This window comes from Anthonomus grandis, chromosome 2 (genome assembly GCF_022605725.1).
Source record: "Anthonomus grandis grandis chromosome 2, icAntGran1.3, whole genome shotgun sequence".
Classification (NCBI taxonomy): domain Eukaryota; kingdom Metazoa; phylum Arthropoda; class Insecta; order Coleoptera; family Curculionidae; genus Anthonomus; species Anthonomus grandis.
The window spans coordinates 41,018,339-41,036,556 of NC_065547.1; the positions used below are offsets into that span (position 1 = coordinate 41,018,339).

An 18,218-nucleotide genomic window follows, 5' to 3' on the forward strand; every position below is an offset into this window, starting at 1 on the left:
TAAAAACAGTCAAAATGTAAGTATTTAGTTTATTACTAAGAAAAGGTACAATTTACTGAAATAATAATAGTCCTAAAGGGTAATTAAATCTATTTTTGTAATTCCTTAACCTAAGTGAGAGATCTTTCATGATCTTCATTTATCTGGCATCAAAGACTACCACTGTGATAAGCTAGTTAAGGAAAATCAATTTTGGGAGCTTAAATGTATTAATTTGATGCTAATTTGCTGAAAATAAAAAAAATTAAAGGATACATCTTTTGGTCCTCTTCTTGTACATAATACGATAACCACATTCTCGACAACGGATCGGATCTCTGGGCCTTATTTCATTTTCATTGTGGCATTCTTAAAAAGAAAAATTGCTTTAGACTTGTTATTCTTTGCATATTCACGAAATTAACTAAAAATAACTTGATAAACAAAACAGGGGTAAGTTAATACATGTGGGTTACAATGAGTTATATTTTATAAGCATACCCCCACAGATGTAAACCATAGGCGCTTTTAAAGCGCTAGTATCTTTGCTGGAACCTTCAGACATTTTAAATTGGTTATGCTTTTTTACTGTGGTATAAACGATCTAATAAAATGTGTTATGAAAAAAAAAAACAGTAAAAGGAAAACAAATTTTTGAGGTTATGGTCACATCATACTAAAGTAGCGAAGTGTCAAAGCTGTATGGGTTTTTACCTCTTGGACTGTACATGCAATAAACGATGTGTGTGAAGCTAACTTCCGTTCGATATCCAGCGACGAAATCCAAAACGCAGCATATGTCGGTTGGCATCAACCTATTTATAGTCCGCGCTCGCTGTTATTTAAATTTGTATTGATTAAATAACAGTGAGCGCGTACTAATAATTGCTTGGTGGCAACCGACATATGCTGCGTTTTCGATTTGGCTCGTATCTTCTGAAGTTCCCAAGAAATTTTAATAATTTTTTGTCCAGATATTAACATCTAACAATTCAATAATTTTTTATCAACAAATTTTCGTTTGTAGAGACTTGCAACCATCTGAAATCGGTTTAGACACTTATTAATTTTTACTTAAAAAAGTTTAGTCCAAATCCCTTGGGAATTTTGGGTAGTAGAGCCTTTTTCATCTCTTTAACATTTGACTTCTTCTTCTTCGATTAAGGTATTCATTGTTAATATCTGCACAAAAAATTATTAAAATCCCTTGGGAATTTCAGGAGATACGGGCATTATGTTGATTAAATAACAGCGAGCGCGGACTATAAATAGGTCGCTGGCAACTGACATAAACTGCGTCTTCGATTTTGGTTGCTGGATTTTGATCGGATGTTAGCTCTTCACAGACGAGTTAGAGCCTTTTTTATTTCCTTAGTATTTGAGTTTTTAATTAATTTTCGCAACAAAATCTTAGTTTGTAAAGATTTAGTATCACCATAATTCGATTTAAGTATTCATTGTTAATATTTGGACAAAAAAATATTAAAATCCCTTGAGAATTTCCGCAGATATTGATTAAATAAGAGCGAGCGCACACTATAAAAACTGACATATGCTGCGTTCTCGATTTGGTCGCTGGATACATCGATGCCATGCTTCACACACATCCATAAACGACACAACACTGACTGGGCTTTAAAACCAAGGGGTAAGAAAGAACAACAGCTGTTTTGACAATTTTAGGTTAGGATATTCTTTGTTTTTAAATAAAAATAGCTGAAACTAAAATATGTTTTTCTACACTAAATAAATTATTACGAACATATAAGAAAGTACTCTAAGGGTACCTTATGAAAAAAACACGAATCGCATCATAATATTTAAAATGACCGAAGTAGATGTCTTCATCACTAATTACACCCTTGTGGATCCGGAAATTTACCAGTTGTGGATTGAAGGGCATTCAGGTATAATATATACATTCCTTTTATTAATATTATTCCCTTCATAAATCCAATTTTAGCCAGTGAAGCTGTAGCAATTCTTGATAAAAAAGGTCTCGGTAAACAAACTGGAGCTTCCTTAGAACTTATTGCTAGCGATGTTTTGGACCACTATCGCACTTATTCTTTATTGGAAAAGCTATTGAGTAATCCAAACAAACTTCAAGAACAACTTGCTTTTCAAATTGAACCAGAAACCAGGCAGTTACTGATAGAGAAATACTATGAGTTTGATGATGTAGTCGTTAAAGAATTACTAGGGAAAAAATTGAGTTCTAAAAATAGAAAAGACTTGGATGAGGTGTCAGAGAAAACTGGGAAACCTTTGAAGTCATGCAGGTAAAAGATTTTACTTAAGTAATTATTTTATTGAATTTTGTATGATTTAACCTTCATATACTAAGGTGGCATTGTTAGACAACACAATAGTAACTCAAATAAATCTACACTTATGATTTATGTTTTTTTCTTCTCTGAGAGAAAGAAAAGTGATGTGTACAAAGATTTCATTTCCTTCCTGTAGAGCAGAAAAAGTAATATGAGTAATTAAATGAAAAGGTGTTGAGAAAACTTTAGTTTAAGTTTAAATATGTTGCCACTGATTATTTTTTTTTTTTTTATGTGCTTGAATTTTAAGATTAATTTTTATCACAAAACAGTTTTACCATTAACACAAACTCAAATATTAAAATTTTAAGGTTCCAACCTTAGAACTATTGAATTATATCTTGATGCTAATGAAATATTTTACTAACAGAAGGAAATAACTACCCAAGATTTGCCTACCAAAGTATCCTTAGTTTACCTACAATAAAAAACAATACAACAATAAAATATTCTCTAGGTAAGAAATATCCAAAAGTACCTCAGTATAAATTTCTCCTTTTGGTAAAACTACTAGCTTCAATTTGTATAAAAATCTCTCCACTTTTTCCTGAAAAAACTACTCTTTTTTTAACAAAAAGGTACCCAACTTTGTCAGTTCAGTGATAAGCATTTCTTATTTTTTAGGAGGCAATTTGACAACATAAAAAGAGTCTTTAAGACAGTTGATGAAATTCCAGGTTCAATAGTTGAGAATATCAAGAGCTCATTTTATTTGCCTGACAAATTAGCCAGAGATTATGCCAGTATAGTATTTTTGGCCTCCATAAGATTTGAAACATCCAAAAAGGTATTTAAAACTATATAACAACATATCAGAAGTATCCAAAAACAATTTATTTACTTAGAAACTAAGCACTATGACATTTTCTGCATGGAAAAGGTGTTGTGAAGTAATTATGGCCCATTGGACCTACAAATTAACTGGTCCAGAAAGCTATGACACTGAAATGGATAAAGAATTTTTGCTCGAATTAAGAGAGTTAAAAGTGTTGTTGGATAGAGAAAAGGAGCATAAACAGTCAGTCACTTTTTATAAATAAATCTACATTTTTATCAAGTTTTTTTCAGGCTTGTCTCTGTCATCCTTAAACCCAAACTTCTCCAAAAAAGCTATGCAGAGTTAGACAGTAACTTCAGAAAATACACTGCTGCCATAATCACTTTAGGTGCAACCCTACACCGATCCAGAGACATGAGAAATCTATTTATGGACTTTTCACAGATTTTGGACCTGTTTAGAACTGGCAACTGGACTTCACATGACTTGCAACAGTTTTTTAATGCTTACACCTTGGCTGGTACAGAATTAGATATTATGAGGTACCTAGTCCTATTAAAAATATTTCTTTTGTTAATGAACTTTTAATTTTTTTAGGAGTGATGCAGACCTAAAAAGTAGCTGGGAAAAATTTATGAAGGTGGTAGGTGTTTGTATGGTTGTAATGTATATCCCACCATAAAACACTTTTATAATTAGGAATATTAGGATTACAATATAAATAATGTAAGTGAGAATACCTTTGACATAGATTTAAGATTTAATCATAATTTATTGTTGTGTTTTTAATAATAATATATATTTTGTTGTTGTGTTGTGTAATTAAATGTATTTAGTTATACATGAGTGTTTTGTTGATAGTAAACAAACACCCTTTATCTTATATGTATAACTAAGCAACTATTTTTTTTTAAGTTATTCACTGACAACTGATCCACGATGGCTGCTCTATTTAATGCCAAAACTAGATAATTCATAAAATAGTCCGGTTCCATACAAACGTAGTTGTTGAAAATCAGTATTTTTAAAAATTACGATATTTTATAATAAAATAGGTATCTATAGCTACTCAGTTATAGCAGTAAAATAAAATTAGGTTTTTCTACTTATCCAATTGTTGCTTCAGTCTTTGTGAAACAGTGAAGCAATACATGTATTAAATGCTTGTGAAATTTTATATTGTATGGCCAAAAACATGACTTCTAGAAGCAAAAGAATAGTTGCAGCAGCTTCTAAGAATGTTGGTAAACACACAGGTAAGTTTCTACTTTGTTTATCCTTACTTACCTTTATTTAGTTATCAAAAATAATAAAGAATATTTCCGAAGTTATGCTTATTCCTTTTTTTAATGCAGTATAATAATGGTTAGGGAGGATTATAGCAGTTGTTTTAACGGTTCTAATTGTTTATGATTAATTACGTGACGGTATACTATCTATATATGGGGTGTTATAAAATTTATGCGTATTTTTAGGATTAAAATAGAATATTAATAATCTATAAATGCAATTTCCTCGATTAATTTATTCATATCATTTTTGTTAAATATCGCTGGTTGCCTGCATATTTAGCTAATATTTAGGAACAAATGATTTGGCTTTTCTGTTTGCGCAACTTACTAGGGCTTCTAAACGAGATGTATACAACCTAAAATATTTTGTTGCTCCTTTGTAATCAGCGAAATTAAGTGTTAATTAAGTCCGATGATAATGAGTTATCTCATTAGAGATGCATTTCATCAATCTTGAAACATGATTGGCCTTTTATTTTATGGAGATAAGATTTCCTTTTAAGAAAGTATTAATTATTTACTAATATTATAGTTCCTTATTAATTATTCACTCCACTTCCAAAATGGACTTCTTCAATAAAATACATAGTAGGTACATTTTATCATGTAAGAAAACTTAGTTACCAGAACTGTCACCTTTTAATTCAGTTACATTACTTATTTACATTGGAAAATTATATTATTTTTTTATTATTGTCTAAAGGTAAGAGTGTTTACTATTCGCCAAATTAATTTTGGTGTTTATCTATGATTTATATGATTTGGTATTTACTAAGTTGACAAATTTAGTAATATGACTGTTAAGTTTTCATTTAATTTTCATTTAGTTTATTTAGTTCATATTGATTCATGTTCTTTTATCACTCGGTATTTTTCTTTAGTTAAATTTAATGCCTTTGGTTGACTCACCTTGTTAAGGAAGTATTTCATTTGTTTAAATAATTTTTTTTTTCTTGAATTTCAACTCCTCGTTTTGAGGCCTTAAACAGTGCGCGATTCATTCGAGCTCTAATCGTCAAACAGTTTAGAGTCGCGACTCAACACCGAAAAATCGCTAGCGTGAAAGTGTAGATAATTCGTAAATCTCGGCCACCGATAATAAAAGGTAAGGTCTCACAACAGCTTTTTCCAGGTTTTTAGTTAATCTCATTAAGTGTTTACAGTCCACTAAATTACTTTTTTTTTCCTTTTTTTTCATCGTGAGTTAACTAACTTTTTAATTTTATTTTTTATTTGAACTCAGCGCAATTAATCAACATGATTGAACTCTCAATAAAGTTTAAATTAATTACAAGTTTCCATTTTATGCTGGGAAGAATGATTGGAGTAATATGAAAACATATTTTCGGTTTATGTGGTTTTGCCTATTTGAATGTTGTTGCTAAGGTCAAGTCTAACAAATGCTTATTAAAATTAAATCGTAGTTGTAAAAAATACTTGCCATAGGCGGTAATATTGTGTGGCATAATAAAACAGCTTAAATTGCAAACAGAATTTTATTAAGTTAGTGCTTTTAAAACAGTTTTCTCAATATAAAGCTTAATAAATCGAATATATTACATTTTCGTAAAATTTGTGTTTAAAATATCTCTGGTTTTAAAGAGTGAGTAAGTAGTAAGAGTAGGTGGGTGTGCTGGACTCCGCCCCTCCCCAGATCCGTTGGGCACTTTGCGATTGGCTAAAAAGCTTTTTTAGGGGGAAGCGGGGCAAATCAATACGCCATGCCCGTACAACACGCAAAACACGATATAATTAATAACCAAATTGGTTTACAGGTAAAAAATACTATATTTTATATGGAAACAAGTGGTTTTGGGGCGATAACGTTAAAACATAAATTTAATATAGTGTTGCCGGCAAAAAGAAAATAAAGTCGCGCTATTCGAGTGTGTCACGATGTAAAACTACAACAAATAAATAAAAATATATACAAAAGGGAGCACTGTATAATATCACATCACATTTTATATAAAGACATCACTTTATATATACAAAAATACACCAGAGCCAAAACCACTTCTTATCCGAAATATAATAAAAATCGACTAGATGGATGAACGTAAGTACAAATTTCGGATCCACTCAAATAAAAAATACACCGTTCATTATCGAATTACGTGAATTTGGGTTCCTACTTAAGTCTAAAATAAGTTAGTGAGGTATTTTCCTTATTATATCTCAACAAACGGTTATTTTGTCTCAAACAGATCCCTAATTAATATAAATCGGATATAGGCCTCAATATGGAACACCTATTGGTTGAAAAGTGTGGGGGGAGAGGCGACGCCTTATAGGCGTGACCTCTGCGTGGCTCCTCCCTCTCGTTCGTAAAAGAGGACGTAAGCTTCTGGAGAAACGGCGGACCGCGCCGACGCTGAACTAACACGTGAGTCGTTATATTCGTGCCATCTGAAACAATAATTACTTACATAATAAAAAAATATATATTAGAATTATTATTATGTGCATTTTCTAATTTTTTAATAAACTAACACAATTTTTCAGGTTTCTATGGTGCCACGATATTACTAGCCAAGCGATAAATCTGGCAATTTTTTTTTAAATTTAGTGATGTTTCATGATGAAAAAGCTCAGTATCCTCGGTTTATCAGCAGATTCGGTATGTTTTATGGGGTTTCTTGCTTATGAAGAGAGATGCGATTTTTTCGACACGTCCTACTTTTGAAACTCAAGATGTTATGTATAAATTGACTAAGCATATTGCGTAAACGAGTCGAAGCAGAGTTTATATCCTTGTAATTTAAGATCTTCAGAAACAATTATTTGTACCGAGCAAGAAATTTCAGATAAAATACTCTCCAGACCAAAAAGAAGTCGCTAAAGTCTGATATTGGCGATCGATAAATATCTTGCACCCAGCCTATAAATATAGCCTATAAATATAACCAACGCTTCCACATCCCATTCAGTCTAGTCCCACGTTCCGTCCCATCACAAGCTAGAGCATCTCGATGTGACCAAGAAAAAAAAAGATAGGCGCCAAAAACGTAAACAACAAATTACATCAGGAAACCGGCAAGAGCCAGCGAAGCTACGCCGGAGAATTCAGTGCAAGACATCATCATCATACACTTGGTCTAGAGAACATTACCCAAAATTCTGCTCCAAAAACCAAATATCACTAACCAGAATCATGCAGCCTACCTGATACTTACAATACTTAGGTACTATTGTATAGTTAGGTAGATATAACAATTCATTCGTCTTTAACCAATGTTCTGTTAGTAAAATAATGTTTGTATTTTCAAGTAATTCAAAAAGATTTCGAGTTCAGAAGCTTTATTACGCAGTGACTAAATATTAAGTAAGAGGAGAGAATATGCTTCTATGTGGTTAGATTGAATTGAATCGTTTATATGATTAGTTAAAAGGAGTTAAAAGTATCTCATAGCCGGTTGTTGAGGAATAAGAAGGAGACGAAGACAAGCCTATTCTAGAGTCCTTAGATCTGGATTTTTTGCAAAACTTGAAAACTTCAAATTCAGATCGCACACATCAATTAGGTAGAACGGCATAAAGGCCTGGTTTCTCTGACCAAATCGGTCCGAAATATTTCGGCGATATGGAACGAAAAGTTCGTCAGCGGTTCCGGTGAAACCCAGGATATGCGGATGACATAGTAGTGGTTTTTATAAAAGATCGGAATGAAATTTCGGGGAGGTTCGCGGACAGCAATTCGTCGAATGCAAAAAGTTTTTGATTTGAACGATTTTAAACGGCTCAGTTCGCCGATTCGTTTGTTATTGTATAGACGACTGCGTGTTAATACAACAATATTTCTAGAAAAAATTACTTTTTAATACTGATATATTAATAGAAAAATGTATGTGCTTAAAAAGTACCATAAATCTGTCTTTTCCGCGTTAGAGGATAAAATATTAATCCAAAAAGTAAAAGAAAATCCTCTGTTATATGCAAAAAAAAATAAATAAAAAGTTACTAGCCTCCTGCTCAGGAGATACCACCAGATTGTACATTAAACAGCTACTTAGAAGCACTTAAAACCCATCGAATAATACGTAAAATAATATACATGCTTTATAATTAAGGTATATTTCTATCATTTTTTAAAACCTTTTATAAAAAATAAATAAGAAAAATATTATTTCCTAGATCTTCCTCAGTTTGACATGTTCACACTACATAATGACTTTTCCGCTGGAGAAATAAGAGTCGGATTTTTATTTGTATGTTGCGTACTAATTTCGTCCTTTATATGATGTATGTAGTACAGTGTAAAACAGTTGCGGCGTTAAACAGAAAAATTCTTTAAACTTTGGGTAGTTAACCAGAATAACTAAAAATAGCTCCACCACCATCGATTACGTAGTATCATTCTTTGCTCCAGAACTCTTAAATTGTACTGTTTTCAGTTCGGGCTTTTCAGATCATGAAGCTATGTTAACCAGCTTCTCTTTGGATTCAATTAACAATAGCACTTTGCGTAAATTAGGCCGTGTTTATAACAAAAATAATTTTCTAAATTTTAAGAATCATTGTCTAACGGAAAACTGGAACTTTCTTTCAAATGATGTCGATAATGAGTTCTTCAGATTCTTAAATTCGCTATCAGATATTACAAATATATCTTTTCCTCTAAGGCCAATTAAAACTAAAAAACAAAAGCCCTGGTCCTCCAAAGGTCTTCGTGTATCGGCAAAAAACATGCGCTCACTTTCCTACCTAAAAAAGTTCTCAGAATCTATTACTTTTCATAATTACGTCAAGCAGTATAGGAAAACTTATCTTAAAACAACTAAAGCTGCAAAAGAAATCTATTACAGTGGGAGGCTGGCAAAATCTGGCAATGTAGCTAAAATAACATGGTCTATTGTTAACGAACTAAGAAATAAGTCTACCTCAACTAGCACTATCTCTACATCACCCAAGGACCTAAACAATTACTTTGTAAACGTGGCAAAAAATCTAATGGCCACCATAACACCTTCTGATCATATCTCTCTAATGAAAATTTGCACAATTTCTTTTTTACGCCAGTATCATTTACAGAACTTCAAAGTACAATTAACGAAATCAAAACAAATCATCAGCTGGTACAGATGGGCTTACTCTTAAAATGTTTTCAAATATGCCTGATTGTACTCTAATCCATTTAGTAGACTTAATCAACATGTCATTTCAAAATGGGGTCTTTCCAAACTGCCTTAAAACTGCAATAATCATTCCATTCCATAAAGGAGGAGATGAAGATCAAGCCTCAAACTATCGTCCAATTGCACTTCTTCCAACCCTCTCAAAGATTATAGAACGCCTGGCTAAAAAAAGGTTTTTGTCATTTTTGTTTAAATATAATATCTTAACTCCTTATCAGCTTGGATTTCTGAGCAAAAAATGCACCAACGATGCTATGTTCTCCTTATTTAACAGCATTTACTCAAATATCAACAAAAATTACTTAACAGCAACAATTTTCTGTGACTTTTCAAAGGCTTTCGATTGCGTAAACCACATTATTTTAATTAACAAATTGCAGCACTTCAGCACAGCAGATTCAGAGGTATATCCCTTCAATGGTTTAAGTCATATTTGTGCAACAGAAGTCAACTTGTAAAGGTCGATACGTCACGATCTTCTTGTAAACCAATTGAATGTGGGGTACCTCAAGGTTCCGTTTTGGGTCCTATGCTCTTTCTGCTGTTTATAAATGACCTGGCCAGCCTGAACATAAGCGGAAAAATCTGTCTTTTTGCTGATGATACTAGCTTCACTTGGAGCAATCCGAATGCAATGGCACTACATACAATAATTTCCAATGATTTGGTCTTCATTAAATCGTGGTGCGATTCCAATCTTTTATGCCTAAATCTTTCAAAAACTAAAGTCTTATCATATAAAACGACCATTCCTCCATTCATTCTAAACAATACCAGTTTGGAAGTTGTTGAGTCTGTCAAGTTCTTGGGTCTTGTTGTGAACGGCTCTTTGAAATGGGATTTGCACATAGATACGTTATCTAAAAAACTAAGCTCGGCATGTTTTGCCATAAGATCAATCTCAAGAGAATTAGGCTTTTTCACGGCCAAAACAGTTTATTATGCTCTTTTTGAGTCACATCTTCGTTACGCCCTTCCATTCTGGGGTACATGCTGCAAGACCCAATTTATATTTATACGTATATTTAAACTTCAAAAGAGAGCGCTTCGCTACTTATTAGGACTTGATAGTAGAGCTCACTGCCAAGTAAATTTTATAAAATATAAGATCCTTACTCTTCCCTCGTTATTTATATTTGAATCTATCTGCCTTATCCGCAAACATGTGTCGCAGATTCCAGAAAGACCATCCCACGGCTATTCACTAAGGAACGTTGGATTTCATCTGCCAATTCCACGGTCGGAATTAGTAAAGAACTCAATATACTTTATATACTTTATGCAGCAATAAAATGCACAACCATCTGCCTTCCGTAATAAAATCGATGACTACTTTTAGTTGTTTTCGCAATGCCCTAAAATCTTTACTACTGCAAAAAGCCCTATATACAGTAGAAGACTTTTTTAATATGTCCTTTTAAAGCACACACACTGGCGTTATTAGCTACCTATTATTTGCAAAATGTTTGCCTGCTTTTTATTGTATGTTTTATTTTATTGTATGTTTTTTTTGAGACTAAGGTTTTTGACAATTTTATACATATAATTGTGTGTATATTTGTATATAAAAATTATTTTATTTATGTATTTCGACCAAATTGTACAATTTGATAATTTGTATAGTATTTTTGTTTTGTTATGTACCTATTTACTTTGTGTGTATTTTGTCTGAGTATTTTTTTATGTTTATTTGTTTATATTTGTATTTTTTTCCTTTAGCTTTGTCAATAAAATGTAAATTTTCTGACAATAAAGCATTTTGTTGATTTTGATTGGTTATCCGAAAGATGCTTTAACACTAACAATTTATACACTCCCTCTTTACTCCCATTCTCGAACATTTTTAAAACTATTTTTCTATTTTCATTGTCTACTGCTAACAACGCAGATACATCATCATCGTCCTGTTCTTCTTCTAAAATCATACCAATAAAAATCCTTTTTTAGTTTTTAAATGGAAGATGTACTGCACGTAAAATTTTAAAAGACTGAAATATATCGCAACGAATTAATTCTGAAGCTAGCTTCAGAAAAACCACGAAAAGACGAAAGTTCTGAACGAACTGAGTTCGGAAATCTGGAACGTTTTGTACACGAATATTCACCGAAATGTTTCGGGCCGATCTGGTCAGAGAATCCAAAGCTTTAGTCTCTTGTGGCACAGTATAAAGAACAAGACAGTAGGTTCACTCTCTTGCGGCCGTTTGAAGTAGGGACTTCTAAACAGTACCGACTTTTTTTACGCGGTCGTAAATCATTATTTAGTTTTGACGGCAATCCTTTACGATACGGGGGTGTTTGAAACATTTTTAATAAGGAATATTTTCGTACATCGCGGCGGGCAGCGTGTAATATATGGAATTTTTTGAAATTAAAGGCACTTTGTATTATTGTTAAAATGAAATTGAAAGAATATTATTAAGTATCTCTTTTGAACAAATAACTGTAAGAAAAGCATTTGGTAGATAGCTTTAAAATTAAATTTATTAGAATGTACACAATTAAATCTTAGCTTTACGTTCCTTTCATGCTCTTTTCTTAACTGACCAAGAAACTACCTACCTAATATTACATACACTTAATTAATAATGACTTCGTTAATATACCCATTTTTTAAATATTGAATAAAATTTACATAATAATGTGATAACATCACTCAGCATATGGAACTCGGTAACAGTGAAATATAAAAAGGCAGTTAAATAAAAAAAACTTATTAAATGCCTAATTATTTGCTTTTTAAATAGGGGATGAAAGAACAAACCACTATAATTCAAATAAAACGAAAATAGGTGTTTTACAACCTAGAATTCATATAAATATGCAAAATAAATATAGTTTTACATTGGGGATTATAGTACACATCAATATTTTGAAACTTAAACCCTTAAAAACCACCCTTAATGACGAAAGAATTGCAGTTTTAAGTATGGTTAGACGGTATAAGTGGCTAAAATTTATATCATTCAAATGATTGCAATGCAACTAATAATAAATCGGATAGCTTTCACTATTAAAAACCACCACTAATAACAGAATATTACCAAAAATTTTGCATTTTTTTAGATTAAAATCACGATTTAAAAAAAATATGTACTCTAAATCGCTGACACTTTTTGAATTTTTTTGTAGGATCTCAATTTTCCGAGATATTTAAGAAATACTGAAGAAAAGCGTGTATTTTTTTCTGTAAACTAATCCATTTTTATTTAAAAAAAAATGTATATCCCCTTTTACTCCTGCAGCCATCTACGCAACATATCGCCGGCATTTTTAAAGTACAAAATTTCCGCACAACGCTATTATAGTTCTAATATTGAAGACGCCCCTGTATAACGCAGTCGCCACCGGGCAGCAAAAAAGAGTAGCATCAGAGAGCGAGTGAGAAAGGCAACATTTTGGGCGGCGCTTAGAGTGATCCTTCTATTCTAGTTTATGTTCGGTGCTTGTAAGTAGGACCCGATACTGCGCATGGTACAAGCATGGCATCAATAAAGCATGACATTTCCCTATTCTGAGAGGCTATAAGTAGATTAAGCACATGTCGATCCGTTGGTTAAAACAAAACCAGTGAAAATCTTGCCACGGTTTTATCAGTCAATCCGTGGATCGCGCTTAAGAAAAACAACAAGGGACAGATAACGGGCACATTTCGGTCCTCTCCGTGTCACATGAATATGATTTCTTTGACTTTAACGTCGATGTGATATATTTATGATTATTTTAATGTTGCATGAAGTATTTTACTTTAAATAAAATTATGTAGAAGAGGAAAGGACTTGTTTTCATTGTAGTTCACTTTTCATCCAAAGCATTTAGAATAAAAAGTAGTCTCATTTGAAAGGTGGAGAATAAGTTTTTAAAATCTTTTCAGTATTTTGTGTACTGAAGTTTTTTTCTTCTTCATGTTTTTAAACTATATTTAATAAACTACAATTATGATTATCGTTACCTTGAATCTACTGGGTTTTTACAATGAGCAGTGTAGTGGCCAGAGTAGGGAGTACCCGAATGTTCTGAAACTGCGTACAAGCTGTACCTGGGACTAGGACCGCTTTGTGCTTCCGCAGCGTAATGCGTCAAGTCCAGACCTTCCACGGGAAATTCCACTAGAGCGTTCAGTTTTCCCCTGAACCTTTCGAGAGGTGAAAATCTTTTTAAGTGTATGACTAGAACCTAAAAATAAAAATTGATTTTAACTGAAATATTAAAAATACAAATTTTATGTATAACAAATAGTTCCAAAAAAATGCACATAGGAGTAGTTTATTTATACTATAAATACATAAATCACGAAAATTTGTACGTAAACGACGCAACAAAAAACTGAAGAATACGAAAAACAAAGAATTATTTCTAATGTGAGAGCGATAGAAAAAAAACGAAAGATGCATGTAGGACAACTTATTTCCAAATAGTACAACCAACTTGACGGTTTTCCACGACTACCTGTCAAAAATGAAAGAAAAGACGAAAAAACGTAACAGTTATAAAACTTATGTTTATGAATTAGTTTTTGTAGTAGTATTTCTTTAAAACTTTTATAAAATAAATAAACCCAGCTCTGGAAAAATAATTGTTGGTGGCATATGTTTATTTAAAATAATGCATGATATCGTCATCTCTATTGCCGCATTTACCTTTTAGTTCTGGTTCATAATATATTTGCTGATTAGCCCTCTATGATAATCCTACATACAGCACCAACTTGCCTAGCAATTCGTCTATTACCCTATTTCCGAACAATTATTGTAAATACTTTTTTAACATCGACGTATTTCAGTGATCTGTGAATAAATCTAAAACCCATTGTAAAAGTTTTTTCTTGCACGATTTATTTTACTGTATCTTTCTATTTCTAGGTATTGTTTTCATTGTTAACAGATTAAGCTTAGTCACCCCTGCCTTAATCAATATTTATAAATATTTAAATCTTTGGCTTGTAAAACGGCTTTTACATATATTGACAATAATAAGGTTAAGCTTAAATAATAGGCTTAAGTTATATCTACACTAGCTGTTAAAGAAATACCAAATAATCTGAAATTTAACATGGGTTTTTTAATTATAAACCTGAAAACAATCTAAATCGTTTTGAAATTGAAATATCCACCTGCGACCCGGAACGTTCGGACAGAAACGTTATTAGCGTGACGTCAGAAGTTAGTTTGAGACTTCAAGCTACAGGAATAATGTATGAAAACCACATAGATGCCGTTTGTGTTAGTCGCTTTTTAGTGATTGAGGAATGAGTTAATCATTTTATTTCTTTATTTTATGATTTATTTTAAATAGTACGAAGGGCTATGTAAAAGCGCAATGAGAATTACTGGAAGTAAATACTAAATATTTTACCTTTATCATACTAAAAAAATATTATACTTAATTTAGTAATGTCTCTGAGATTGACAACACTGTTGTGTGGCTAAATGATATTTTGTGTGATATATTTGAATTCAACAAAATATTAGCATATTATTTCTTTGAGTCCAAGATGTATAAGACATTCCATTTAAAAATGTTTTTTTCAGAACACCATTATAAAAGACTAACCACTTTTGATCACATAGAGCAGCTGTTGACAACACAATATGATGATGGATTGAATGTTAAAAGGTGCACCTAGGTCTTTAGTAATACCATAGGATCCTAGATGGACAATATTAAGATTATTTCAATTATTTTAAAAATTAATATTTCAAAATATGTATCTTTCTAGACGTTGAAGTCCAAAATAAATTACTATAGACTTTTTGACAGCCTCAGTGTCAAAACTTACTTTACAGCTGACGCCAAACCTGAGAGAAGAGCTATTTCATCAGCTTTATTTTTTTTCCAGATTTTATACAAATCTTGGAGTCTATGAAGTGTTTAAAAGCAAATGGAAAAAATAGTAGCTTGTGTAAATTTTACTTTTAGCACATTTACTTAATGCCTCTTTCATTGCTAGTTTGTTGATAGTTATATAATTTATAATATTTACTAAGGAACATTACTAGTGAATAGTAGTGGGAAATTGCTTGGTGATTTTATTACATTTTTATTGCCTTTATACCAAACTTGTATAAATGTAAATTTTTATTGTATAACTTGTGAATTTTTTGGTATAATCTCGTTTCACAATATAGTAATACATTTTGTGAATATTTTTGTTTAATTTCTGAAACTCAGACCTATTTACCTATGTAGTAGAAAATGTATGGGGCTTTCAGAAATAATAGTACGAAAATAGAAAAAGTGATAACTGACGGACTTTGTTTAATATGGAGACAAAAAAGTCCCAATTTAACACTTTTTTCTACTTGCGTACTATATAGTTTCCAAAAGAATCACACATTTTCCACTAATTTTAACAAATTTGGCCCATAATCAAGTTTTAAATTCCCCGCTAATATGACGTCACAAATTCATTTTCGTTTCCGCTTAGTACTACTCCTCGACATTCAGAGGGCGCAACATTTATTGACGGTTCAGAGTTCTATTGGCTCTTATGGGAGTTTCCAATCTAAGAAGTATCAATCTATGGTTTTGAACTTGTTACTGCTCTTCCACAAAAGAATATAGAACTATCCCAACTAGCATTTTTGGCAACAGCTACGTAATCGCGACTATAAAGAATACTTTAAAGTTGTGGTTACTAGTCGCGGGAACCGTTTAGGCACCGTTCTGTTACCACTTTTTTACCAAAATTGGGAATGATTTTGCTGTAGCAAATACGTAATTCTATCGTCTCGGGAACTTCTTTTTAACGTCCCATAGTAGTTTTCGGGATGTCATAAAGTAGTAATTGTGCAGTGCTAGTTACTAAGAAGTTACTGAGACAATATTATGCAAACATTTTGATTCTCTTTCTTTGTCAACACAAATAATTTTATATGCATGTCTTTATTCTAAGTGATGGCGTTGTATCGGGGTTAATCTACTTCATATTGTATTTAATATAGCTGATATTATCGCTTACCGGAGTGGAAAAATGTAAACGAAGCAAATTTTAGTGTTAAACATAGGCAATATAGAACGAAAATAAAGAACGCCTCATTAAAATAATGACTTTTAACAAAAAAATATACCAAGTCTAAATATTGAAATTTAATTTTTTAAAGAAGGTAGATAATTTTTTTCACTCCTCTTTACTCCTATGAATATAAGAAGTCTATAATTTAATAAAATTTGCATAAAATGTAAAAGTATTCCGATTTTAGCAAATTCATAAAATCGTGCAATACCTTTTCACAAAATGGAGTCAAATAATTAAAAAAATATGGCGAATTGTTGTTAGAGTTACCAAGAAGTTTCTTTTGTTACTTCAAAGTAAAAATGACTTAGGAATAAGTTAATTATTTCAAAAAAATGCTACTATAAAGTATATTTTACTGCATAGTAGAAATAATTACTTAAAGGTAATTTGCTTTAATAGCCTTCTTTAAAGTGTAAATATTACTTTAAATAAGAAATAAGAGTAACTATTTCGGTCTTGTTACTGATAATATTGCTTGCAATGTGTATTACTGCATGGTAATATTTTGATGTTCCTATGTAGTCGCAAGAACTTGAAATTTAACTTTGTAATCGCGCTTACTTAAAAGTTCCCATTTAATCATCTCACCGACCAATATTTTCTACTTTATAGTAACGACGTTGTAAAGGTAATTAGGTCAGGTCGTTAAGCGGTATCAGCTACCATCAGAGTTACCGCAAAGTAATAATTACTATATAGTCAAGTATTAAGTTAATATTACGTATTTCTTACTACTATTTTTTACTTGGCAGTTATTTTAACTTTTTTAATCTCTTTTTTTGGTACTGTTCAAATCATTCAAGTTACCGATTTATTACTTGAATAAAGTAATATAGTCAAACAATGTTGTAGCCGTAACTAAAATTGCTAGTTGGGATACCTACTGTGGTGACTTTTGACATTAAGCCCTGATAAGTATGATGTGTATTAATTTTGAGATCCATAATTACTGAGCGTTCGCGCTTAATGTGTACAGCAAAAATATAGGTTAACTAACAACTGCCGTCTAAGTTTTTATGCAAGAACCCCGGTATATTGAAAATATACAAACATTCTCACCTGTGGAAACCTCTGTATGGCAAAACTCTTCGTACACCTCCTTCGTTCCTTACACTTTGCGCATTTGGGTTTCTCGTCGCCGTCCAACGTTTCTTCTTTCGTAAATGCTTCTAAACAATGCGACAGTCTGATCGGACCAGAGGACCTCCCCGAAGGTAAGGGCAGCGAGAGGTCCCAGAAGGGATCGAAGGTTACACTGCAGTGGCCGCAATGAGTGCACCTTAAAAATCATCGATTTTAAAGTAAATATTTTAAAAAGCACCTAATTGTGAACCTACTTAAGGGTCGATTTCAGTTGACCCACAAAAGCATCGACGATCAGCGAGTCCTCCGATCTTAAATATCTCCTCCAGGCTTCCGCGGCCTTCTCCGAATCTGGCAAATTATCGTCAATATCGGTCGTTATCGGTTTCGGTTTTATCGTTACTCTGTTAACATCTTCATGTAGACCTACCAGTAAAAAACAAAATCAGGATTATTCAAGGTGGTTTGAATAAATCATTAGGAATGACGGCAACGCTGTTTCTAAAATGTTTTGCTATTAAACTATGTACATTTTGATTATTTTCGATTTTAAAGAGAAAAATAATCAAAAACTGCATTTTAAATAATAATATGCATACGCAG

General features: G+C 32.0%; 3 protein-coding genes across 6 annotated transcripts in view; 1 reads left to right on the plus strand and 2 right to left on the minus strand.

The window, feature by feature from the left end:
* Positions 1-15: 15 nt before the first annotated feature.
* Positions 16-654, minus strand: LOC126748452 (DNA-directed RNA polymerases I, II, and III subunit RPABC4). The gene is made up of 3 exons (XM_050457709.1): positions 481-654; positions 256-348; positions 16-162 (listed from the first exon to the last, which is right to left on the minus strand). Exons 1-3 carry the CDS (start codon positions 542-544, stop codon positions 140-142), a joined length of 180 nt encoding a protein of 59 aa, XP_050313666.1. The 5' UTR covers positions 545-654; the 3' UTR covers positions 16-139.
* An 841-nt stretch (positions 655-1,495) lies between these two features.
* On the plus strand, positions 1,496-3,928 carry LOC126748405 (acidic fibroblast growth factor intracellular-binding protein). Of its 2 annotated transcripts, XM_050457645.1 has the most exons (7): positions 1,496-1,627; positions 1,696-1,886; positions 1,943-2,261; positions 2,934-3,096; positions 3,155-3,327; positions 3,378-3,629; positions 3,685-3,928. In XM_050457645.1, the coding sequence occupies exons 2-7, from the start codon at positions 1,805-1,807 to the stop codon at positions 3,767-3,769; spliced, it is 1,074 nt and encodes a 357-aa protein (XP_050313602.1). In that variant the 5' UTR covers positions 1,496-1,627; positions 1,696-1,804; the 3' UTR covers positions 3,770-3,928. The 2 variants fall into 2 exon arrangements, with proteins under 2 accessions (XP_050313602.1, XP_050313593.1); XM_050457636.1 differs by lacking the exon at positions 1,496-1,627 and having other exon boundaries at positions 1,634-1,886.
* A 1,933-nt stretch (positions 3,929-5,861) lies between these two features.
* The window catches only part of LOC126748323 (ubiquitin carboxyl-terminal hydrolase 2-like), a 52,902-nt gene continuing 40,545 nt past the window's right edge, over positions 5,862-18,218 (minus strand). For all 3 annotated transcript variants that reach the window (XM_050457482.1, XM_050457474.1, XM_050457491.1), the window contains 4 exons: positions 17,870-18,041; positions 17,592-17,811; positions 13,467-13,690; positions 5,862-6,788 (listed from right to left, as the gene is read on the minus strand). In XM_050457482.1, coding sequence (XP_050313439.1) covers positions 6,668-6,788; positions 13,467-13,690; positions 17,592-17,811; positions 17,870-18,041 — 737 coding nt within the window. In that variant the 3' untranslated portion in view covers positions 5,862-6,667. The remainder of the gene's footprint in view (positions 6,789-13,466; positions 13,691-17,591; positions 17,812-17,869; positions 18,042-18,218) is intronic.